The sequence below is a fragment of the Engystomops pustulosus genome, chromosome 3 (assembly GCF_040894005.1).
Source record: "Engystomops pustulosus chromosome 3, aEngPut4.maternal, whole genome shotgun sequence".
Taxonomy (NCBI): domain Eukaryota; kingdom Metazoa; phylum Chordata; class Amphibia; order Anura; family Leptodactylidae; genus Engystomops; species Engystomops pustulosus.
Window position 1 is genome coordinate 70,995,468 of NC_092413.1, and position 25,964 is coordinate 71,021,431.

General features: G+C 40.6%; 1 protein-coding gene across 5 annotated transcripts in view; it reads right to left on the reverse strand.

Moving 5' to 3' along the window:
- Positions 1-25,964, reverse strand: part of ERMARD (ER membrane associated RNA degradation) — a 69,089-nt gene that overhangs the window by 6,750 nt on the left and 36,375 nt on the right. For 4 of the 5 annotated variants that reach the window (XM_072141019.1, XM_072141020.1, XM_072141018.1 and 1 more), the window contains 13 exons: positions 23,751-23,890; positions 23,564-23,665; positions 20,536-20,625; positions 14,979-15,076; positions 12,690-12,826; positions 9,515-9,629; positions 8,691-8,793; positions 8,445-8,474; positions 7,911-7,979; positions 5,593-5,760; positions 2,769-2,855; positions 1,086-1,165; positions 799-927 (listed from right to left, as the gene is read on the reverse strand). In XM_072141019.1, the coding sequence (XP_071997120.1) occupies positions 799-927; positions 1,086-1,165; positions 2,769-2,855; positions 5,593-5,760; positions 7,911-7,979; positions 8,445-8,474; positions 8,691-8,793; positions 9,515-9,629; positions 12,690-12,826; positions 14,979-15,076; positions 20,536-20,625; positions 23,564-23,665; positions 23,751-23,890 (1,348 nt within the window). The remainder of the gene's footprint in view (positions 1-798; positions 928-1,085; positions 1,166-2,768; positions 2,856-5,592; positions 5,761-7,910; positions 7,980-8,444; positions 8,475-8,690; positions 8,794-9,514; positions 9,630-12,689; positions 12,827-14,978; positions 15,077-20,535; positions 20,626-23,563; positions 23,666-23,750; positions 23,891-25,964) is intronic. The other variant, XM_072141017.1, reaches the window with a different exon arrangement.

Below are 25,964 nucleotides of genomic sequence, written 5' to 3' on the forward strand. Positions count from 1 at the left end.
TTAAAATTATACTAGTGAGCCAGAAGGGCCCCTCAGTCCTGCAGCTTCACATGCTGTTACAGTGTGCAATTAAACTTCCTCTGCTGCACTGAGCGTACAGTGGAGAGGGGAGATACTAACAGCCTGTGAAGTTACAGCATTGACACTGGTAACACCCTCCAGAACCATTTGGGCTCATTAGCATAATTTTGAAAGTTGATTTGAGAAGGAAAGAGGTAATGGATAACAAATATAAAAGATCATCACAGTCACAGTGCCTGGATCTATGAGTGTTGGCCCCAATCTGGTTGGACAGTGGTGGTTTATGTTAGACTTTGTTCCCTAGCTATCCGTGTCTAAAGATCATTTTGTTAATAGAGTTTACAAAACTCAAATGTTTCTATACTACACTGGTGTCAGCATGGATTTTAACTGTCCTTGATTTGTTATGGAAGCAGTGTAGCTAATGCTCATGAGGCGGGAATCCCCTAGATTAGGGGAATATTGGGTATGAGCATTATGACTGATTATACAAAACCATCTTTTGGGCATACTTCTGTTTGTAGGCATGGATGATGAGGTAGTGCTGGTTATTTTATATTAGGTTAAGAAGCACATTGCTGCAAAGTGGATTCCAACCATAACCCTACAACTATGGGGCTGTACATTTCCCAAATGAATATCTAAATTCCTCTGATGACTGCTTACCTTTGTTGTATATACCATAAAAATAAGGTATCCAATTATACATGTCTCCACTACCCTCCTTAACAAGTACTATTCTAAAAACTTGACTCTCAGTCAACATGGAATATATACTTGTCTGTCTGAAGCCAGTTGCTGCAGTTCTCAGCAGTAAAGCAGGCCTTTCCTTCACAATGTAGGAGAGAGATAATATGGTCTACCTCCGAGTAAAAGGACAAAGCAGTAACGACATGATCCTGATGCCTAATGAAAAATTAAAACATAATATTAATGCATGTGAACACCTGAGGGATAGTGTTACACAATCATAATGGATCTTGAGTAGCATTGTGGGTATGTGACTGCATAACCAATTCCATTATATTGTATTATATTTTGTAATGCAGAGAAATATCACTTACTCCCTAGTTTCATTGAAAAAATCTAAGCATGAGATTGGAAGAAAATTCCATTTCTCAAGGCTTTCACAGCATTGAAACACCTGTGCAGTGTGAGAAAAAAGAGGATTAAAACCATGACAGAAAAAAAACACAAAACCTTCTATTTGTAATAAAACTCTATTCTAAAATATGCAACACAAATTGAATGTGGCCAAAATGTATCACCTGACCTCAACCAACCAGAGCACTGTACAGAATGACTACATTGTGAAGGGCATACTTATTAGTGAGGAAATCTACATTTATGTGCACTCATTTACGAGTGCAGTTCAATAAGTACCCGTGTTTGACGACAGAGGAAGTACCTGAGGGAAGTTGGTGTTAGCAATGTGTGTTACCATTCATCAAATGACGGCAAAACAAATTGAAGACTGATAGGTTAATTTGGATTTAGCAGCCATTTGAGCAAGACGTGTTTCGTAATTTTCGCTGAGCTGGAAAAAGAGCAGTATAGTTCGGTTTTTTCGCTTTTTGTTTTTAGATGGGAAAAAATGCGAGGAGATAAAAGCAAAGTTGGATGCTGTTTATGGGGACACTTCGGCATCTATGACCACAGTTAGATATCGGTTCAACGAATTTAACCGTGGGTGAAAATCCGTTTTTGATGAGGAAAGACCAGGACGCCGGCAGAAGTGGTTACCGAGGAAATCATTCAAAAACTCCACAATATGATACTCGCTGATTGACGAACGAAAGTGGGAGTAGTAGCAGAGGCCGTAGGTGTGTTAACCGGAACAGCTATTAATACTTTACATGCGGAAATTGTCGGCCCGATGGGTGCTGCGATTGCTCATGGTGGACAACAAGCGGATGCGCCTGTTAACTTCGAAGCAGTGTTTGGAGCAATGTAAGCAAGATCCGAAGGAGTTTTTGCGTTGAGTTGTCACCATTAATGAAACCTGTATTCATCATTACACACCAGAAACTAAGCAACAATCAAAACAATCGATTTCTCCCAGTGAATCTGCTCCAAACAAGGCGAAGACGGTCCCATCAGCCGGAAAGGTGATGGCGATGATTTTTTTGGGATGCGAACGGCATCATCCTCATGGATTTTTGAAAAAAAGGAAGAACGATCACTGGACAATACTGCAGTGAGTTATTGGACCGCTTCGACAAAAAATGGAAGGAGACACGGCCGCATTTGGCGAAAAAGAAGGTGCTTTTTCAACATGATAACGCACCAACACATTCATCCGGATTCGGCTTGGATTGCGTTATGAATTGCTGCCGCACCCCTGTATTCACCGGATCTGGCCCCCTGCGACTATTTCTTGTTCCCTAACATGAAGAAATGGCTTACGGGATTGCGGTGACAGAGGCGTTTTTTTGGAGAGATCAACAAATCCTATTTTTTTTAGGGGTTAAAAAAATGGCAAGAACGTTGGGGGAAGTGTATCTTTCTGAAAGGGGACTATGATGAAAAATTAATTATTACTTTTTTTTTTGTTAATGGTGTCTTCATTTCTAACATGGGTACTTATTGAACCGCCCTCGTAGGCTGTATACAATATTAATCTAGATGTCTTGTCATTTTCCCACTTCATTTATTCCATACATTTTTCTGAATATCTAATATGTGCTGTAGATCTTTCTACTGTAAAATACAAGCATAAAAGAAAGCTGTATAACATGACTACACACCTGCTTTTGAACAAGTGCAATCGGATGAAATCTGGAGCAATAGGATTCAGCAGCAGCAATTATTGGGTGTACTACTGCAAAGTCCTCCTGTGTAGAACAAGGTGTTAATATTACCTTACAATAAGTCTGAAAATTAAAGAAAATCTAGCATTAGGTTTTATGTTTATTAACCATTAACGCTGCTGGGTAGCTCCCAGCAGTGTGAATACAGCCATATGTTTATTAATAGCATTACCCCGGTATACAATTTATAAAATAAAATTTATCTTCATATAAATTTTGCTCAAGTGCTTCGGGGGCATCACCAATGCCCCTCAGGGCCCTGGATTATCTGGGCATTATAACACACCCCCTAAAGCACTTGTAACCCGCCTCTCTACTCCCTTGGCGCCACTCTTCTGCTGTCTGTGGAAATCTTGTTGCAGCAGTGAGTATCAGCTATTAAGTCCTGCTACAAAATTTCCATAGACAGCGGGAAGAAGCTGGAAGTACAGAAAGAGCAGAGAGGAAGGGGAGAAGTGCTGGGGCATGTAGCCCGAGACCCTGGAGCCCAGAGAGGTTCTAGCAACACTCCTGAAGCACATGTGCTTTATTTATATAAAGGTAAAACATCATTTTAGGAGTTATATATAGGAGTTTACCATAGCAACACCCTGCAGCATTAATGGTTAATAAAAATAAAAGTTGATTTCATTTCAGAATAATTACAGAACCAAATTAATGTAAAACTGCTGGGTTCAAACATGGAAAGATTTAACAGGAATTTCTAAAGTCAGTTTTTCTGCTGTTTTTTTTTTTTTTTTGCTGTAATTTGGACCATATTTTTGAAATGGTAAACATTTAATACATTTGTTGCATTTAATGTGGACCAACACCAACAAAAAAAGTTGTCCCTAAAAAAATTTACGCACTCATGTACGCATGTAAAGTTCTGAAATCATACGCTCACTTTATATACGGTACTCGTGTGCATGTATACAAACACATTTATGCACTCCTATATACATTTATAAACTAATAGATAGTTTATGCAAATACATACAGGATATACACATCCATACATTTATACACCAAATTTGCACACATACTGTGTAGAAGATACACATTATGTACATACATGTAGTATATATACATCATATACTATTAAAACAGTATACAATATATATATATATATATATATATATATATATATATATATATATATATATATATATATATTACACACATACACACTCCCCGGCCACTTTATAAGGTACACCATGCAGGTAACGGGTTGGACCCCCTTTTGCCTTCAGAACTGCCTCAATTCTTTGTGGCATAGATTCAACAAGGTGCTGGAAGCATTCCTCAGAGATTTTGGTCCATATTGACATGATGGCATCACACAGTTGCCGCATATTTGTCGGCTGCACATCCATGATGCGAATCTCCCGTTCCACCACATCCCAAAGATGCTCTATTGGATTGAGATCTGGTGACTGTGGAGGCCATTTCAGTACAGTGAACTCATTGTCATGTTCAAGAAACCAGTCTGAGATGATTCCAGCTTTATGACATGGCGCATTATCCTGCTGAAAGTAGCCATCAGATGTTGGGTACATTGTGGTCATAAAGGGATGGACATGGTCAGCAACAATACTCAGGTAGGCTGTGGCGTTGCAACGATGCTCTATTGGTACCAAGGGGCCAAAAGAGTGCCAAGAAAGAATTCCCCACACCATGACACCACCAGCCTGAACCGTTGATACAAGGCAGGATGGATCCATGCTTTCATGTTGTTGATGCCAAATTCTGACCCTACCATCCGAATGTCGCAGCAGAAATCGAGACTCATCAGACCAGGCAACGTTTTTCCAATCTTCTACTGTCCAATTTTGATGAGCTTGTGCAAATTGTAGCCTCAGTTTCCTGTTCTTAGCTGAAAGGAGTGGCACCCGGTGTGGTCTTCTGCTGTTGTAGCCCATCTGCCTCAAAGTTCGATGTACTGTGCGTTCAGAGATGCTCTTCTGCCTACCTTGGTTGTAACGGGTGGCGATTTGAGTCACTGTTGCCTTTCCATCAGCTCGAACCAGTCTGCCCATTCTCCTCTGATCTCTGGCATCAACAAGGCATTTCCGCCCACAGAACTGCCGCTCACTGGATGTTTTTTCTTTTTCGGACCATTCTCTGTAAACCCTAGAGATGGTTGTGCGTGAAAATCCCATTACATCAGCAGTTTCTGAAATACTCAGACCAGCCCTTCTGGCACCAACAACCATGCCACGTTCAAAGGCACTCAAATCACCTTTCTTCCCCATACTGATGCTCGGTTTGAACTGCAGGAGATTGTCTTGACCATGTCTACATGCCTAAATGCACTGAGTTGCCGCCATGTGATTGGCCGATTAGAAATTAAGTGTTAACGAGCAGTTGGACAGGTGTATCTAATAAACACAGCATTTACACACATAAGGGGTTATTTATTATACGCCGGCCCCACTCCCCGCCAATGGCACCCCACCTTCACGCCCCTCCAAGTGCTAGCAATAAGGATGCAAAAGCCCTAAAAATAGCCGTAAAAAGTACCCACTACGGCTGCTTCAGCTGTTGTTACACCACTGTTTTTTTTGTGCTTTCTTTTTAAGCTTAAAGTGACATTTTTCATTCCTTTGAATCTGCTGAGCTTTAGCTCAAAAACTGCCAAGAAATCCCATGCAACGTATGTTACTTCCCCTTGTTTCTAAACGCATGGAGCCTATAACCAAATGCATGTGAAAGCAAGAGGAGTGGGTGAGCTAACACTCTGTTGCTGTTATCACTCTTTGGTAACAACGTTTTAACAAACCTTGTGGAGGGAATCTTGTTGAAGTTGCCTGTAAAGAAGAAAGATTGAAAATCCCAGTAACGCTGTGGCAAGTAGTTTTGGAAATTCAAGCAACTGTATTTCTCCATGACCAAGATGATCTCTGACTCTTGGACCCTCCCGATGGTTTAAAATGTCCCAAAGAAACTCCTGTTAGGGGAGAAAATAATCTTTGATGAACATAATCCTCCAGCATGGGAGAGGGAGATGCAAGGGCGTGCATAATTAGCAGCCCGGAGGATCGGACATAATTGTGCTAATTATACATTTATTTTCTAAGCGATACCATTGTGTCAAGATTAGCGGAGGGCAGCACCGGGATCAACTTCAAGAGGAGTGGAGGCAAGTATTTCTAGGTAAATATACTCAAATACAATTTTTTGTTGTAATCATACTGCCCAATGTGTTCTGCCTACTACACGATAGGATGTTTTCAGGGTAGACAGGAATATATGTAATTGTGATAAAAGAATCCCCAACCCATGAAAATATACCCGTATATACTCGAGTATAAGCCGACCCAAGTATAAGCCGAGGCCCCTAATTTTACCACAAAAACCTGGTAAAACCTATATATTTTTTACTCGAGTATAAGCCGAGTTTGGGTTTTCAGCACATTTTTTTGTGCTTAAAAACTAGGCTTATACTCGAGTATATAAGGTAAATATAAATGGTGAATCCGCATGTACTACACTTCCACTTGCCTCTGTGGATTTTGCAGGAGCTACTTCTTGCTCACTGGGATGAGAAATCTACAGCCCATCCATTGCCCATTTAGATTTTAAGATTCTACAGTCTGTAATATTCACACATTTCTGAGCCGAAATTCCATTGCAAATACAGGTTGTCTCCATTTACACTTATAATGAGTAAATATTTAATGTGTGGGCAGAGAAACATGCATATCATCTCAGACTGTATTACAAAGTTTATCGCCTCTCATCGCTCATATAATATACTGCAATCAACTGCATCTAAATGCATTAGTTACCAGCACTATACAAATGCTGTAAAAGTAATTCATTTTTAAAGACATTTTAAGTGAGTTTAGAAAAACCACCAAGTAATAAATGACCAGGACACAACCCACAACCAGCATGCCTGATCTCCAGCTGTTGTGAAACTACAATTCCCATCACCAAACATTCATATGTATGGGTGCGGTCACACGTTGCAATTAGTTTTGGGTTGGTTTTAGGTGATATTACTTATTTTAACAAGTAAAAGACATCAAATGGTGAACATCAACAGGTGAATGACATTTGTGGAACAGCTTTCTCCTTCAAAATCAAATTCACCCATTCAGTTCATTTCTTTCACCTGTGAAATTGACAAAACTGCAGTTTTAACTGTAACGTGTGACTGCACCCTATGGAAATTCAGAGAATGGCAGAGCAAGTCTGAATGCTGGGAACTGACGTTCAATAACAACTGAACTGAAGGTTGCCAACATCTGCTTATTTAGTTAGGAAACTCATATTTGCAACACCCCTGCTATCGTATAGGTAAGGTGGTAGTTGCGAATAGCGCCCTCTCCATGTCAGGATCTGGGGAGCCTGCGCAATTCACCCAGAAGATAACACTAGGAGAACTTAGTGTAAATTGCAGCTGTAGATTCTGCCTTGAAAGGCAACAGTTAAATTGGTGTAAGTAATTATCCAATGAAGTGGCTGTATCGTTAGCTGGAGTTTGATTGGAGAAGAGAGAGACAGTGTGTGAAGCACACCTTCAGTGCTGCAACAGATACTAATCCCAGGAACTTAGTCAGGAGACTCTACCCCAGAGCTGCAGCTCCCACAATTTGGAGACAGCTCCACCTCAACTATCCCATCCTGCATCTACAATCAGGCTATGTGTACCATTCCTGTGGACCACTCTCCATGACCACTCCAGCAAGCAAAACCTGCTGTTAACTGTTTTTGGGCCATTGCCTGCTGTTCATTAAAGAACTGTAAGTTGATTTACACACCGTTGCCTTCGTCTGATCCCTGGATACCCCCACAGGCTCCCCCATCCATTACCCAGGGACTCATCCTACAGACACTCAAAGGTTGCCCAGCTTCTTCCTCCTTATTTCTTGCATACACCACCTGCTGGAGACCTGCCAGGCTGTAGGATAGCCCTCCAGTCCCTATACTAAGCACCATGACAACAGCGTGCCTAAGGCCACACTAACGAGTCACTACAGTATTCTGGGCCCTGGCTACCCCTAGGCCCACAAGAAAAGACTAGGGCGATGTTGCATATTATACTATATAACCCACAAATCTATGTTTTGGCAATGTACAATAAGCACTTACCATGACAGATTCTCCAAGAGTAGCAGGCAAACGATTAGGAGAACCATCATTTAAATTCTTAGCCAAAATCTAAGAAAAAGCAAATACTTTTGTTAACCAACAAATGTTTCTACAAATAGCCAGCAGAAGTAAAAGTCCACTCAGAGCCCTACAGAGGCAAGAAGAGAGGTGCAGTTGAATTCTCTTCAGAGCCATGCTTGACGATTCTAGATTCTGTAGATTTTTGATCGTAGGCCAGGTGCCAATTTTCAAATGTTCACATTATATATCTTGAATTATTCTACTTAATGGTTTTTTAGTAGTACATTTTCCTGAGTTAAAGCTCATATTATAGTCCATGTTCTTCTGATTCAGAAGCTGATGAGGAACTTAACAAATTTGTTAAACGTTTACAACAAAAACTGTGAATGGAGCTGTAGAGAATAACATAAGTGATAATTCAATGAAGATACCAGTAATCGATGCTGGTAAAAAAAAAAAAAACAGTGAAAGAAATAAGGAAAGCTTAATTTAATTAATAAAGATACATCTTACCTCATCAAAAGTTGTGTACAGAGTGGTAGACTAGAGGGAAGAATAAGACATAGGAGTTGCATTAGAACTATAATAATAAGGTATTTAATGTACTATGATGAACTGGGAGGTGTCCTATATCTGACAAACAGGCAGTTTTGGAGCAGCTTATTAGGACATGATCAGGAAGCAAAGTGGGAGCAGGCAGGCAGTTAAACTCTATAAAGTTACCATATGGGATCATAAAATGAAGTGAAATCCCTGTACCTCAGCTGTGAGCATCCTTTGTGGGCAATCATTCACTGTGGTAAAGGCCAGACGCAGGCCAGTTTCCAGCTGTGGCAATAAGACAGTAGCACAGTCTGCGTACCTGTGTGTAGAAGCAAAGATTTTAACATTGAAAGTAACAAGTCTCCAAAACGTATATCCCATGATTTCAGGCCCAAGTTTAAGGCCTCATTCAGTAAATGGCGGCTGTAAGATTGCCGCATAAACTGTGGCCAGTTCATGGCCGCCACTGACTTAAAAAATGCTTGCTCGTGGTACGGTGAGCAGAGAGATGAGACAGATCAGAGATGAGAGATCCATGAGATGGATATGAAACACAATGACACCCCCAGCTCTGCTTACTCACAGATAACACACATGGGGGCTGTCAGTGCCGTAACTTGAAGCTGATGGGCACCAGTGCAAAGTCTGTGCCAGGCCCCCGACTATAATACATGGTTTATAGTACTAGCCTTTTCATATGGGAAAGTGAGATCTTATGGGCCCCCTAAGCCTCTTGGGCCCAGGTGCGACCGCACCCTCTGTACTTCCCCAAGTTACGCCCCTGGCGGCTGTGATGCAAATTCATCAGACTACACTGTAGTACCAGGTCCCATACATTCATCAGCAAGGGGCCTCAGGCAGAGTATTTATAATACAGCAGACAGACGGCATCTTGGTAGGTCAAAATTGAGGTTTCTTGAGCAAATAATTGATGGAACTTCCGGCACTCAGCTCCCTACTGAATATAACCAGTCATATTTTCTATATATGAGAAAAACAATATCCATAGGCATTATGTCACACAAGATCATTCTTTTTACCTGCCTTGTCTGAATGCATTAAATGACTCGATCCAAAATGGTACCATGTGTGGCAAAACAAACTTGGATTTTTCCATAAAACTTTCTGCCAAGAGCAGCATTTTTTCATTCAGATCTGTTAAAAAAAAAAGGTCAAAACTTCTCATGTCACTGCTGATGCTGATTTGTTTTGTGTTTTTTTTTTTTTCAAATCCTCACTTTTAATAAAAGATATCAGCTAATATGTGACTTATCTCAACCTAGCCAAGGGGATGGGTCTCTGTTTTCTGTATAACAATAAAAGTATCTTATATTAGCCAATTCAAATATAAACTTTAAGGATCATTAACTGGTACAAAGATTTAAAAAAATAAAAACACCACATCTACCGGGGGCACAGCAGCTAGAAATTGAAGTTCATCATTCAGTAGTTTGTACTGTACACAGGAAATCTAATATTTGGAAATATTTCTTTTTAGGCTGTGTGTATTTTTAGGCTGTATGTATTTTTAGGCTAGGATAATCTCTTTTTGCTAGTTAAATGAGTTGTCCATTTACAACAACTTGCTGATCAATGGAGCTCTCAGAACACAGATCACGAGAACAGGGGTCTACAGAGCAGATGGTCGCAAATGTGTACTGCTAATCAGCTCTATGGTTAGTCCAAAACAAACAAAAATGGTAAGCAATTGCATACATTAAAACGGACCAATGGTCCAATAAATATGAACCACACACAAAAATACAACTGTTACCACAACCAGTGTGAGTACAGTCCAATTGCAGAGTATATAGTACCAGCCTCAAACACTATAAATAATTTGACTGGTTTGCTTTTTTGCGGCAATCAACAACAAAAAATATGGAAAGATACGTCTTACCCGAATGTTCTGATAGGAAGCAGGCACGTGGGTACTTGTAGAGCAAACTTTGGTGGAGCAAGCATACTGTACAAGTATTAGCTTGGGTCCAACAAGATGATGATGTATCTGTCCTCTTCCTATATTGACCCTACTGTCCCCTTATAGTTTCTGCCATAGCAATGGCAGTCCAAAAAACTCACCCTAAGAAATAATGAAAATCAATGCACCACACAGTCGTGTAATCACTAAATAAGAGCAACATCAGATGGTTCCTGACTGGGACATAATCAGAAAACAAAAAAAAGTAGTATTAGTTGCAGAGCTATTAGTTTAATGAGCGGTGCTTTAAAGTGTAACCGTCATTCTTAGCAAAAAAAAAAAAAACTAAAATACATAATTCTGCTCCAGGTGTCCCTGGGAATTATTCCTCAAAGTATTTTGCCTCTTGGTCCTCATTTAGTACCTTTTTGGCCCATAGCAACCGGGGTTTCCAGCTCTCAAAAAAAACTACAATCAGCAAGATGGAGGGGCAGGACTTCCTCCTGTCACCTCATCACAAGCACCTGCGGCTGACCAGCATATCTATTTACTAAGCCCATAACTATCTAATATCTTTCTATATCTTATCTATATCATATCATATCTATCTGTTTATCTATATCTATCCATCTATCTCCTATCTATCTATCTATGTACCTACCTATCCAAGTAACACTTCAGCACATGAGGTGACAGCTTGCAGACTTGGAGAGTCTCTCCTGCCACTTCCTTGTGTGAGGTGATGGGAGGGGAGGTTGCAGTTTCTGTCTGTGTGGATTATTTGTTTATACACAAGTGTAGGGAAAGCTGAGGGAGAGATAAGTTTAGCTGTTTGGTCGGTACATTAGTGAGGGCTTCTCCCTGCACATGACTGAGTGCTGGAGCCATGAGGTAATCAGCTGATTGCAGGGAGAGAGATAGGGGCGTGTCTCCTGCTCTGTAGTCTCTGCGCCTTTCTGAAGACGGGATGAGCTTAGCAACAGCCATATGAGACATTACCGACATCTAGGGGAAGTCTGCAGAATATAAGAGAAAGGAGCAAGATTCGGGTAACTAATCCAACTGCAAAAGTGCTTAAAATTACCTGCCCTCCAACATATCAAAAGTTTTTTGAAATGATGGTTACACTTTAAGTACAAAGGCAAAAAGGTTGAAATGCCTAACTCCCCTAGGACTTCTTAGTTCACTGGTGGCACTGTGATGTCAGAGTGGTGCAGGGTTTTTCATTCAGTGTAAGGGTCAGTCTTTGAGACTGCCCTTATTAGGGCAGGAGCTTTAGGGTAGGGTCAGTATAGGATAGCAAGGATACACCATCATCCTTTTGAACCCTACTCCTTCTACAGTACCCATGTGCCCACTACCTACCTGAATGCACTGAAAGAAAACTTACCAGCAACACCAGCCACTTGCTTGTTTATTTTTGGTACCTGAGACAGAGGTTAAATCTGGGAGCGAATTAAAAAAAAGTGGAACACTTGTATTATGCACAAAAAGCAGGATGGACAATAAAATTCCAACAGGGAATCAAATGAGAGACATTCAGACTGATATAATAAATTCCTGAATAGTACCTAAAGCCCTCCACCAGAGGAAAATCAGGAAAAACCAGAGAGTGCGGAAGAAAAGAAACATGTAAGGACATGTAATCTCTGTGGAATATCTAACTGTAAACTGGCAGAGATTATGGGGTGAGTAGTGAAGGGTGGAGGGGACCCAGGTCTCCACCAGCAGGAAAGGGGAAAGAGCGCCTTGTTAGCAAACTTAGTGATAAAACCATGGGGCTGGAACCATATGTTACGCTGACACCACCTGAATAACCAAGATGTCTGACATGTGTTGTTAGTTATGAGAATCTAGGGGGAACCCAGGTATCTGATACTGTAGCCATGTGGTAAGAATAAAGGGATAAAGAATCCAGCTCTTATATGTTGGAGCCGAAACCAAGGTTTCATAGAGAATAAGGTTGAATAAAGATGAAGGTCCATTAAGTCTATCCTATAATCCCACCTTGTTGATCCAAAAAAAATCCCCATAAGGCTGAAGGCAATTAGCCCATAGTGGGGAAATAATTCCTTCCCTGCTCTGCCCAAACCTCCAGTTTCATTTGTTTTATACTACCTTCTACTGTGGCTAAGGGTGCAGGACAAAAGTCAAATTCTTTCGCTGTTTTGGTAAAAGAAACAAGGATGGAACAAGAGCAGAAGAAAATCCATTATACCTCAACTGGTTTTAGTGCACACTATATAAAGCAAAAATAACCGAAATGTGAACTGGCCCTTTAAGGAAAAACATACCTGGACAAACTTTAATTTCATGTAGACTACTGAAAACAAAGTATGGTCTATGGACTAGCGACATCTTGGTTTTAGTAAGCCAGGACTGCAGTAACTGTCCCAAACCAGCGGTGAATAGCAGCAGCATGGAGCAATATCTAAGAGAAGGAATACAGACTTAAATTCGCATATATGCAGCTACATGAGCATTCTGTTTTATATTACTATGTATAATCAGGGATTTTGTATTACTGATCACTTTCAATTGTCTTTCAACTGTCTTGCCTCAAAGACAACTAAAAATCCAAAAGAATGTGTTCAGGGCATGTGTAGGTCAGGCTCTCCCAGAAAAGGACTGGCTGCTCTAAATCACTGGAAATAATGTCAGACAGGGAGTGGTGCTTGTCTGGAACTATGCCAGTGTACAGTACGCTATGGTTGATTCTTTGTATCGCTATTTACTTTAGTAGTTGAATTGTTAGGAGAGGTTTTTTTTTAAAAAAAAAAAAACAGAAATAGCACAATAATAATAAGTTATTTGTCAATCACATTTAAAATACGGTATGTAAAGTATAAACATGCCACTAGGCACAAATCAGAATAGATGACATCAAAAAAGGAACCCTCCATGGGTCTGTAACCTTGAAACTAAAAGACATTTACAATACAACTTTATTGATCCAACAAGGGAAATTGCTTTGTTCAGCGGTTCGAGCATGAAACATAAGCATTATTACAAGTATTGTAGGAATATACAAGTAGTAAGGAACACGGGAAGGGAACATGAGGGGCTATATTACTTTATTGAGTTGAATCAAGGTTCGGCTGGTCCTAACTATAGTGCCAATCTGTTCTAAGTTAGAGTTGGCCATTTGTAGTAAAAAAAAGTGTAAGACATCATCCACACCTCATTTGATATTTATACAAATTGTAGCTTCACAATGCCCTTCATATAAGGGCCAGTACAGTTGGTTGCCTTTTTTCCAGATTTCCAGAACCTTTTCTTGGCTCAGGCTGTGGTTGAATAGGTCAGTTAGTTCTTGACTTCATTTGCAAATAGTAGTCTTGGACAAACTGTCAAGATCACATGCTTTATCTGGTTAAAGGGCAAACAAAGCCCTGCACACTTTCTCGACTGTTACTTTCACCCATCTTTTTTACTTTGGATATTCTTTTTGATGGTATGTGTGGATGTGGATGTTATTATGGAGTTGGTAGCTGTCAAGGTTGCCTTCTGTTGGCTGTCATTGTACCAGTCATTGAGAAGTACCAATATTTAATGTTTCTCATACCTGCCCAGACCTCCTTTGTGTTGTTGTTAGCTAATCTAGCCTCTATCTCTTCCCGTAGTCAACCTTGCACCTCATAGATTTTAGTTCTCAGTTCAGACTGTATCCTGATGGCTGCTTTGGCCCTGCTCCTGAACACTATATTTTTCCTATTAAGTAGGGCTTCTAGATCCTTGGTTAGTGGCATGCACCAGTCCAAGGTTTGTTGCTGCGGAAGCACCTGACAAATTCCTAAGAGATAAAAGAGCCCAAGCAGAAGTTCAGGTATCCAGTAACGCTGTCAGCCCAATAATCGAAGTCATTGGCCTGGTAGACGCTCCAGTGGCGCTTTAAGTTGTCCCTGTCATTCTCCACATTATTGTTGGTCCGACAATATTACAGATCTGCGCATCTCATGCAGCAGACATCTTTTTGGCATGGAATGCGGATTGCGCATGTGCGTACCCCCAGACTGACGCGAACCGCTCCCCCATCATCATCCTTAAAGCCACAACGCCATAAATACCCCGTGACAGCTCTGACAAACCAGGAGAAGCCGAGCTCTAAAAGGAATCCTTTGAGCTTCCGAAACTTGTGTAACTGAGATATCAATAAAAAGTTTCTAATGAAGAATACTCTGTATCCCATTCAGTACCAGTGTGTGTCGCAAAGACAACCACCCTACTACCCAGTATATCTGATAGAGACCGGTGTGACTACTGTGTTCATATGGTACCGCCCTCACACTTCCTACTAGTGTTGTTCCCCTGTCTGGTGAGCCTCATTCTATTCACCTCAACCTAAGTTTTCCCACAAAATACTGCTCTATGAGCGCTTTCTGATCTCTTCCTGTCCGCCTTTCCTATGCACTTATAACTTTTAGACATACAGGATGTCCAAAGCAGTTAGAATATAAAAAATCTTCCAATCTGCAGTCATGTTAAAAAAAATATTGAATTCCCGAATGTTCAATGCCCTGTGGACAGGGGCCAATAATCCAACTTGGGAAAAACCCTTAAACTGAACTTGACTCTGAACTTACTTGGGTGGAATCTCATTTGGTGATACAAAACCATGCCACAGGATATTACGGAGATTCAGACTTTTTGGAGAGCCGAGGAAGATTTTCAATACATTCATCTAGGCAGAAAAAGAATGAGATGTTGAAAACTAATAAGAGACTTATCAACTCGGGACCAGGGTAAATACAAGACCCAAAGTAAGGTTTAGTGAAGGGGCTATAATGCCATTACTATATGCATGTCCCTTCCGTGAACACCATTCCCATGTCAATGATTGTAGAATTATGCCAAGGTGATCAACACGCCCCTCATGCCACTAGCATGAGAGTGGGTTTACTGAGAAGAAGTAAATCCATGGCCCCCTTGATCAGGGATAGTTGATTTTTTTAGTACTGGCTGCAACCTGAGTAAAGTTGCCCCCCCACCTTGTTCAAATCAAACAAAATTGGTGTCAAACATTTGTGCTACATTTGTGCTGGTTTGTGCAGCAGAAATTTTCGTTTGTGCCGCTATCGTTTTTAAGATATTAATGGAAGTTTCCAGAGGTCATCAGAGGTCCACCCCCCCACACACATTGCCCAAATCAAACAAAACCGGTGCCGAACAATTCTGCTACTTTTGTGCTGCTCAAATTTTTGTTTGTGCTGCTTTTGTTTTAACCCTTTATCACCAACACTAGTTTTCAGCTCAATGACCAGACTCGATTTTTCAAATCTGACATGTCTCACGATAATTGGTTATAACTTCGGAACGCTTTAACATATCCAGGTGATTTTGAGATTGTTTTCTCGTGACACATTGTACTTCATGTTAGTTATAAAATTTAAGTGATAAGTTTTGCGTTTCGTTCTGAAAAAAAGTGAAAATTTGGCAAAAGTTTGTAAAAATTCTTCATTTTCCAAGTTTGAAATGTTCTGGTTTCCAGACAGGAAGTAAAACTACCCAAAAAGTTTGATAATTAACATTTACAGAATATCTGCTTTATGTTGGGATGATATTTTATGCTTCCAGTCATTTTTCTAGGATGTTATGAGGCGCAGAATTTTAGGTGCGATTTTTCTTATTTTCATGAAAATTGCCAAAACTCACATTTTGAGGGACAACTCAGCTTTCAAGTGACTTTGAGAGGCCTAAATAATAGTAAAACCCCATAAATTACCCCACTATAGAAAGTTCACCCCTCAACATATGTAAAACAACTTCTATTAAGTCTATTAACCCTTTAAGTGTTTCACATGGGTTAAAAAATATGGACCTGCGATTTAGAAACTATAGAATTTTTTTGGAAAATACATTCATTTAGGCCAAAACTGACATTTTCAGAATAAATTAAATGATGAAACGCACTGCAACGCTTGATGCCCAATTCCTCCCGAGTTTACTGTTTTTTTGGTAATGCGAACATATGAGGGCTCATTATGTACGGGATGAGATACAATGTATAGATAATTTATTTTGGGAGTCTAAAGCTTATTCATGAGATTTTATTAACTATTTCAAGGGGGACACAAACAAAATCATCAATTTTTATTTTGGATTGTTAGCATTTTTTTTCCCCCGCTCACCGTAACATAAAAATAATATTTTATCTTTATTCTCTGGTTCACTACGATTGCGGCGATACCTCATTTATATCGTTTTTCTTATTTTTGCTAAATTTTCCTGAGCAAAACCAATATTCGAGAAAATCGCATTGTTTTTACTATTGACAAATTTTCAGGGCCATAACTTCTGTATTTTTCTGTTGTCAGATCTGGTTGAGGGCTTATTTTTTGCGAAAACAGTTGTTCTTTTCAGTCGTATCATATTTGGGAACGTAACTTTTTTTGATCACTTTTTAGAACATTTTTTGTGATGGTGTTTGATGGAAAATTGTATATTATGGGAAGTTTTTCGAGTTTTTTTTTTTACGTAGTTCACCAAGCGGGTTCAATATTGATTTAGATTTATTGTACAGATTAATACGGACGCGGTGATACCAAATATGTACGTGTTTTTGTGTTTTATTTACTTTATTTGCATTTTATGTGTTACTGGGGAGATTATGGGACTTTTATTTTATTTATTTATTTAATTATATTATAAAAAGATTTAATTTTTTTTTTTAACTTTTTTTACACTTTCTACTTCTTGGCATGAATAAGCGATCATCTGACGGCGGCGTGTAAGGGGTTAAACACCCGGGATCTGAGTTTTTCCGATCCCGGGTGTTAGTGCCGGGTCTGGGCTGTGATATCACAGCCCGACACCGGCACTATAATAACCCGGTGTCCCGAAAACTTCTTCTGACGCACCGCCGTAGAAAGGCATACGCGTCAGAAGAAGTACCCTTAATGACCGCCGTAAAAAGCCGTAAAAGGTCATTAAGGGGTTAAATATATGAAAAAAAATTAAAGGTCAAAAGGTCCACTAGCCCCCCCCCCCCCCCACATTAACGGAGTCAAACAAAACTGGTGTCAAACTTTAGTGCTACGTTTGTGCTGGTTTGTGCAGCAAAAATTTTCATTTGTGCCGCTATCATTTTTAATATATTCATACTTTTTTCCAGAGGTCATCAGAGTTCATTTCTTCCAAAGTACAATGTGTTTGCTAGCTCCCCCTGGTGATCAAACCAGGGAAGTGTCACTAGGTTTGTTTTATTACCAGTTCATCCTAAACACCTTTAACCTATGTAAACACCTGAACATACCTTTAAAATGATAGCAGCACAAACAAAAAAATTTTGCTGCACAAACCAGCACAAACGTAGCACTAACATTTGACAGCAGTTTTGTTTGATTCGGTTAATGTGGGGGTTGCTTGAACTTTTGACCTTTAATTTTTTGTTCATTTATTCAAAACAAAAGCAGCACAAACAAAAATTTGAGCAGCACAAACGTAGCAGAATTGTTCGGCTCCAGTTTGGCTTGGGCAATGTGGGGGGGCTGGTTGACCTCCGATGACCTCTGGAAACTTTCATTCATAAAATTCATCTTAAAAGCAATAGCGGCACAAACGAAAATTTCTGCTGCACAAATGTAGCACAAATGTTTGACACCAATTTTGTTTGATTTGAACAAGGTGGGGGGGCCAACTTCACTCAGGTCTGGCTGCAGGTGCTGACAAACTAAGACATTATTAATACAGGCCTGTCTCAAGGGCTTTGATCCTTGTGGCCAGACTGTGTTGGTAAAATCTTGACCATAGTATACTCCCTCTACAGCCTCTGACTGCGTCCAGTGTAATGGCTTATTTAGACGGCGTATCCGCAAAAAAATGCAGATATGTGATATACATGAGCAGTCGATACTATATCCACATACGTTTTTCACATCCGTATGATATCTGTTTTTTCACGTCTGGAAAAAACGGATTGTTTCCCAATGTATTTTCTACCCATTGATTTCTATTGAGGTCTGTGGTCCTCATGTGAGAAAAAATTATGCAATTTCTTTTCACAGCATACACATCAGGGGAAATAACACAGACATGTGAACAGACCCATAGAAATCTTTTATTTTGCTATCTGGAAAAAAAAAAAAAAGATGTCATAATGAGTCCGAAAGCAGTAGTAGGTGCGTATGGTAGTGATATCACCACTAAGCTCTGTATAAAAACAGAGGCCAATTGTAAAAGGTAGGCACAGTGCTGTTTTGCAGCACCAGAAAAAGGTAAGAATAGGTTATTTCTTGTTTTACAGCACCTTGGGACAATCCTCATGTTTTTATTCAATATTTTAACCATGCCTTTAGGGAGCCCTTTCATGCTAACCTTAATTCTTAGGTCAACAAGGGGTCTTTTATTAACACTAAATGCACTACCACAGAGTAGATACATAGGGATTAGTAAGGCTTGGCCCTCGTTATTTCACTGCCAGCCTGCGGTGAGAGTTTGAACTAATATTTTATCACTTCAACATTAAAGGGCACCTACCACCACCATTCTCCCTAGAAAGGTAGTATGGGACGTGAGGATAGCCCTTTTTGGGCTAATCCTCACGTCCCGGCTATGCTTTAGTAAACTTTATAGCTTGTATATGCAAATTTTGTAAAGCGGCTACTGGGGCGTGGAGTAGCCGGACATGAGGCGACTAGTCGCGGCTACTCCATGCCCCAGTAGCCTCGTTCCTCAGCCTACCATGTAATCTTTGGCGCTCTGCGCATGCGCAGTAGCACCGGCCTCGGAGCTACGGCCGCGCACCCGTAGGCCTGCGTTCTGCGCGGACGAGGGCAGCTGCGCACCGAAGATTACAAGGTAGGCGGAGGAACGAGGCTACTGGGGCGTGGAGTAGCCGCGACTAGTAGCCTCATGTCCGGTTACTCCACGCCCCAGTAGCCGCTTAACAAAATTTGCATATACAAGCTATAAAGTTTACTAAAGCATAGCCGGGACGTGAGGATTAGCCCAAAAAGGGCTAATCCTCACGTCCCATTCATCCACCTACCACCCGATCTACCTTTATAGGTAGAATCGTGGTGGTAGGTGCCCTTTAAAGAGAACCCGTCATGCAAAATAACCCCCTAATGTAAATAGATTTTCATAAACTGCCATTAGAAAGCATTGCCTCTATCCCTTCATTGTCCCTCTACTTGCTTGTAAACTTAAGCAATGAGGTCCTAAAGCTGTATGCAAATGACCTGTGAAATGTCCAATGAGTCATTAGCATATTCAAGCTGTCCGACTTATATTCATGAGTGGGAGGAACAGCACAACCCCAGTGCTTGACTGACAGCCTGTATAATAACGTAATGGCTCCTCCATGTGCTTCCTGGTGCTGGCGCCCCCTTCAGCCTGTGTGTGTGCATGTGAAAGATACAACAGCTCCAGGATGCAGCCATGTTATAGCAGAACATGTCAAGTACTTGTGTAGCTGATGTCTATGTCTCTGTGTATTAGGAGGATGCAGCATGTCAGCAGATGCAGCACAGACACTAGCAATGCTTTACTATACATTACACACAAACATGAGCATGGGGAGGAGAGGGGAGGGGTAACAGGAGTGACATCACTGCCTCTGACCATGTGACCAGCCTCATTTACATAATAAAGAAAATATGATTTTACAATGATTAATGTATGAATTTACTAGATAAAGGCTGGGATGGGATCCTTGTGAGCTGCTCCAACAGGTAAATGTCACAGAACTAGTGACACAGACCTGATGACAGGTGTCCTTTAATCCTTTCCTCCCTGACCTACACTCTTCCCATCCAAAAACACCTCTTTCCTTTCCACCATTTTCTACAACAATAGACAAGCGACTGAGGGAAAGAGGGGAAGGGGGGGGGGGGATTTCGTTGGTTAATTCCTATCAATTCCACGGAGACATCAGTTTTTCTGGAGGCCGTAGATCTGCCATCTTCTTTGGTGGGGGCACCAGCCCCATTGATGTAACATTTTCCCCATTTCTTATTTCGAACGGTAAATTACAGTTTTATTATCTTTTTCAAAAATTATCTTGAAAGGGAAGCCCCATTTATATAGAATGTTTCTATCACGTACAATATCCATATATTCTTTCTAATGAATTTCATTTTAACTTTGAGACCGGTAAAGTCTCCCTGACTTTTCTGATCACCCAGTATATTGTTTACTCACCACAGGTTGACTAAAGATACTGGCCAATTCTTGGGAGGTAAGAAGATCTCTCAGTAAGAAGGGACAGTCCTTGCCAATTATTAAATATACCTAAAAGAGAATCCATATTCAAAGTCAGTACGAAGACTAATGAAACATTTCACAGTAAAAAGATCATTGCATTAGAACTTTTCTCTGTCATGATACAAATATAATCTCAAGAGCCTACCCCCCTCCCCCACTAGAAAAACAGTGGCATATTATAAATCTTTCCTGACATACATTTCATGTTTTTTTTTAACAGCCTGTCATTGCAGAGAAAACATAGTATTTATCTTTGAAATTTTTCAATTGAATGAATGGTAGGATTTGGTACTTTTAAACATTTTGCCCCTGAAAGAAATTTTGTCTTCTCCTCCATTAAAAATCTATGAGCAACCGGCTATTACATATACAGACGTATAAAGGATAACGCCTCCGATCAGTGCCAACACTGATCACAGGTAATACCAGACCCATTTAAAAGGGTTAAAGGGTTTGCCCATGAAAGAAAAATTCTCAAATTTCAAACCTCTAGTGAAGTTTATACAATAAAGATAATTTTTAACCCCTTACTTTACAATTTTACACAGTTTTATTGCTGTTTTATCTCCTATCACTCCCTAGACTCTCTTTATGATGCTTTTAGTGCTGTGAGATGCTGTGTGCGGACAATGTGGTTCGATTATCAGGGTGCAGGGATTATCTACACTTTAATTTAGCTTCTGCACATTCACTAGTATCTGATACATAGAAATAGAGAGATGAGACACAAAACACACAATGGCATTCTCAGCTCTGCTATCTCAAGCAATAACATACAGCACTGCTGTGCCTCCCTCCCCTGGATAAAGACCTTATCTGCCTGTAGCTTGTAGATTTACTCTCCTCACACTGTTGTTTGCCCACAGGAAGTCTGTGAGTGTGTGTGTTTATCTTGGAATGCAAGGGGAGGGGTCAATGCAGAGAGGAGCTTACTGCTGCATCAGACCAGAACTATTTATCCTGTCTGACCCCAGACTTCTGATGTACAGTCTGATCCTGAGGGGGGTGGGGGGGGGGCAACCAAAATTGAATACACAAGGACTGATAGAGACAGGTTGGAATTATATCTGTGAAATGCTGCATTTTTGTTAATAACAGTGAATTATAGAATGTAATATTTTGTTATCCTGAATATATTTAAGAATCTTGAGTTTGTGGAAATACCACTTTAACACTCGCGATCAGTGAAAACTGTAGGGTCCTCTCATCACTACTGTTGAACAAACTTTACACATGCTTGATCTATGCTGATGAACAAAAAGAAGCTGTTCATAAAGAGGACCTTTCATAGCCTCTCACTGTGTAGCCCCCATGGCTGTAGAGATATCAGTCCTAATATCTAACCATAATGTCTGTTCTGTCAGAGAAGAGGAGCTGGAGCTGCAGCCGTGTGTTATGCTAATCTTCTCTCATACTGTCCAATCATTAGCAGGCGATATTAGAAGCTACTATGGACAGTAGTGAGCAGGGATTTCACTATGCTCATCCAGAGGCTGTGTTCACAGACATTCCACTAATATGCTGAAAACATGATGTAAATGCATATGACAACATAATATAAATTTGATGTGAACGCTGAGGCAAAACACGTTACTGCAAAAGCAATGTAAACGTAAACATGATGTAAAGGCTTTTACATTACATTTGTGCTTATATAGTTTTTGCGCTCACATCGCATTTGCGCTTGCATGGATTTTGTGTTTACATGGCGTTTGTATTTACATGACATTTGCATTTACATAGCATTCATGCGGTGCTTCTGTTTCCATCGCGTTTGCAGCGCATCTGTATTCATGTGGCATTTGCATTTACGTGGAGTTTGCGTTTACATGGAGTTTGCATTTATGTGCCGTTTGCATTGGATTTGCGTTTAGGTGGCATCTGTGTTTATGCAGGGCTTGTGTTGAATTTGCGTTAACACGACCCTTCTGTTCATGTATCGTTTGTGTCATGTTTACATTGCATTTGCATTGCGTTTGCTGTATATCTGTGTTTACATTCTGCTTGTATCATGTTTTCGTGGCACTTGTGTAGCATTTGTGTTTACATTCTGCTTGTATCATGTTTATGTGGCACTTGCAGTGCATTTGCGTTTACGTGTAGTTTGAATAGCATTGCGCCTGGCTATATACTGGGGGGGGGGGGGGGGGCAGGCACTGGCTATATACTGGGGGGGCAGGCACTGGCTATATACTGAAGAGGGCAGGCACTGGCTATATACTGAAGAGGGCAGGCACTGGCTATATACTGAAGAGGGCAGGCACTGGCTATATACTGAAGGGGGCAGGCACTGGCTATATACTGAAGGGGGCAGGCACTGGCTATATACTGAAGGGGGCAGGCACTGGCTATATACTGAAGGGGGCAGGCACTGGCTATATACTGAAGGGGGCAGGCACTGGCTATATACTGGGGGGGGAGCAGGAACTGGCTATATACTGGGGGGCATGTACTGGCTATATACTAAGGGGACTGGCGGGCTATATAAAGGGGGCTGCTGGCTATATACCGGGGGGGGGGGCAGGGGGCTACTGGCTATATACAAGGGGGAAGGCACTGGCTATATACAAGGGGGCCACTAGGGGGCAGTGGCGAAATATATATTGGGGGGAGGCTGTGACCAATGTATTTCCCACCCTCGAGTCAATAGGTTTTACCAGTTTTATGTGTTGAATTTAGGGGCCTCAGCTTATGCTCAAGTATATACGGTACATACATGCTCTGCACCTGAACAGACAATATGAGAGAACATTAGCATAACACACGCCTCCAGCCCCAGCTCCTCCTCTCTGACAGAACATAGATTACAATGGTCAGATACTATGATTGATATCTCCACAACCGTAGGGGCTAGAAACAAAATTCAAAGAGCCCCTGAATCTGTGTAGCAGATCGTACATATGCTAATCTCCACCTGTGTCAGGTGGTGAAAGCTCCTCTTTAAGGGGTAAATTATGACACTCACATCACCTAGTGCACGCTCCAGACAAGATGTCATCTTCATCAAATGCAGTGAGATCTTGGTCCCATCCTGGCTTTTCAACAAACTTAGGGCGTTAAGGAACAACTGAAGAATATTAATTTCAAAACATTACAAACATTAGTAACTGCATGTGCTGTAGAGACGGTTCCTAAGAAAACTAAATTCATACCTCAGAGTTGTTGGTCCACTGAAACCAGTTATTAAATGCTTCCACATACTTTTCATTAGCTAATGACATGAAATGTGCATGTACAGCACCACACAAGGGTCCCAGCTTCCTGACACTCTCCAAATAGTCTAGCTCCTCACCTGAAAAACAAAGACATACAAAGATGGTGGGTGTTTAGCCCCTGAGATTCAACTGTAGGTCATAATGATTTTATGAGGATTTCTCCCATTTAATAGCAATGGTTGAAATCTGCAACAACTCAAAATAAAAAGGTGGTTCATAAACTAGAAAATGTCTATTTTCTAAAACTCAATGGTCATTTATCGTTTTAGTGTCATTATGGTTTTAATGAAGGGTTTGAACAAAGTGGCACAGATATATTATTGTGTATATGCCAGTCTTTTGTCCAAGTAAATTAAAAATTGTCTCTAAAGCTTTCCCATGTATTTTTTATATTTCTGCGCCACAATTGTGTCACAGTTGCATTTTTTTCTGACACTTTTTAATACTCCACACCTAAGGCTGCATTCACACGACCGTCGGGGGCACATATGTACGGCTGCAAGCTTGCGGCTGTACATACATCCTCCATAGATGGCAATGGTCACCCGGAGCTATAAGATGAAGCACACGTGTGGCACCGTACACAGGGAAAAGATAGGGCATTTCCTATCTCTCCCCGTGTTTTGGGCAGTTTGCTTGATTTATGTTAAAGGGTGATATAAAGTGAGTATGTAAAGTATTCAAACCCCTTCAGAGTTTTCACTCTTGCTTCTATTGCAGCCAATTAGTAATATCAAAAAAGTTATTTTTTTATAAATGTACACTCTGAATCCATCATGCAGAATTGTAGATGTTTAATTAATTAGCAAAAAATAAGAAAAACTGAAATATCACAAGGTCATAAGTACTCAAACCCTTTGATGTGACATTCATATTCACAGTTGGTCCGTTTCCTTCTGAAAAAAATGGTTCGACTTCTTCATTGACACCTTCACTCAAGAGCACAGGGCCTCCATAATCTTTAAATGGAAGAAGTTTAGAACGATCACAACTATTTTTCGACCTGGCCATCCAGGTCGAGGAACCCCAAGATCACTGTGGCTGAGCTCCAGAGATGCAATAGGGAGATGGGAGAAAGTTCATTGGTGCAAGCCACACACAGTTTGCACAAAAACACAAATAAAATTCTCTGGTCTGAAACAAAGATTGAACTTTTTTGTGATAATTTTAAGTAGTGTGTGTTGAGAAAACCAGGCACTGCTCATCATCTGCAAATTACAATCCCAACAGTGAAACATGGTGGTGGCAGCATCATGCTATGGGGATATTTTACTACTGCAGAGAAAGGATGACTGGTTTCAATTAAGGGACATATGAAAGCAGCCAAGTGCAGAGATATATCCAGGGTAAAAACCTTTCCAGAATTCTCTGGACCTCAGACTGGGCTGAAGGTTCAACTTCCAACAAGACAATGGTCCACATTTACTGAAAACAGCGCAAACTGCACTATGTGCAGTTTGCCTGTGTAGTGTGCAGAGAGTGTCAGATTCATGATTTGTGGCATCCATTCTTCATGAACCTGGTGCCCTCTGCAGTACTCCAACAGAGTGCACCTTTAACATGGGGCATGTGTCACCCTTCTGTCAGACTTTGCATGCTAAATGTTTATTTGTATGTAAATTCTTTTTTATTGGTTTTTACATTTTATAATGCATTACAATATGAAATCCATATAACAATGATGGATTACAAAACAGAATATGAAAAGCATGGAGGCAGTTTACCATTTACTAGACAAATATGCATCTCTTTGCATGTTACATTTGGTGCACGGTCCAACTGAGGACTGCAATGCCCATTTCAGTGCAGAATTTTGTGTCGTGTCAGGACCTAAGTAAATCTGGGCCAATGACCCTAAACACACAGCTAAAATAACAAAGCAGTGGCTTCAGAACAACTCTGTGAGCATTCTTGACTGACATAAGCATCTCTGGAGAGACTTGAAAATTGCTGTCCATCATCCAACCTGAGGGAACTGAAGAGGATCTGCAAGGAGAATGGCAGAGGATCCCCAAATCCAGGTGTAAAAAAAAGGTTGCATCATTCCCAAGACGACTCATGGCTGTACTAGCTCAAAAGGTGCTTCTACTCAATACTAAGCAAAGAGTCTGAATACTTATGACCATGTTTCAGTTTTTTATGTTTGATAAA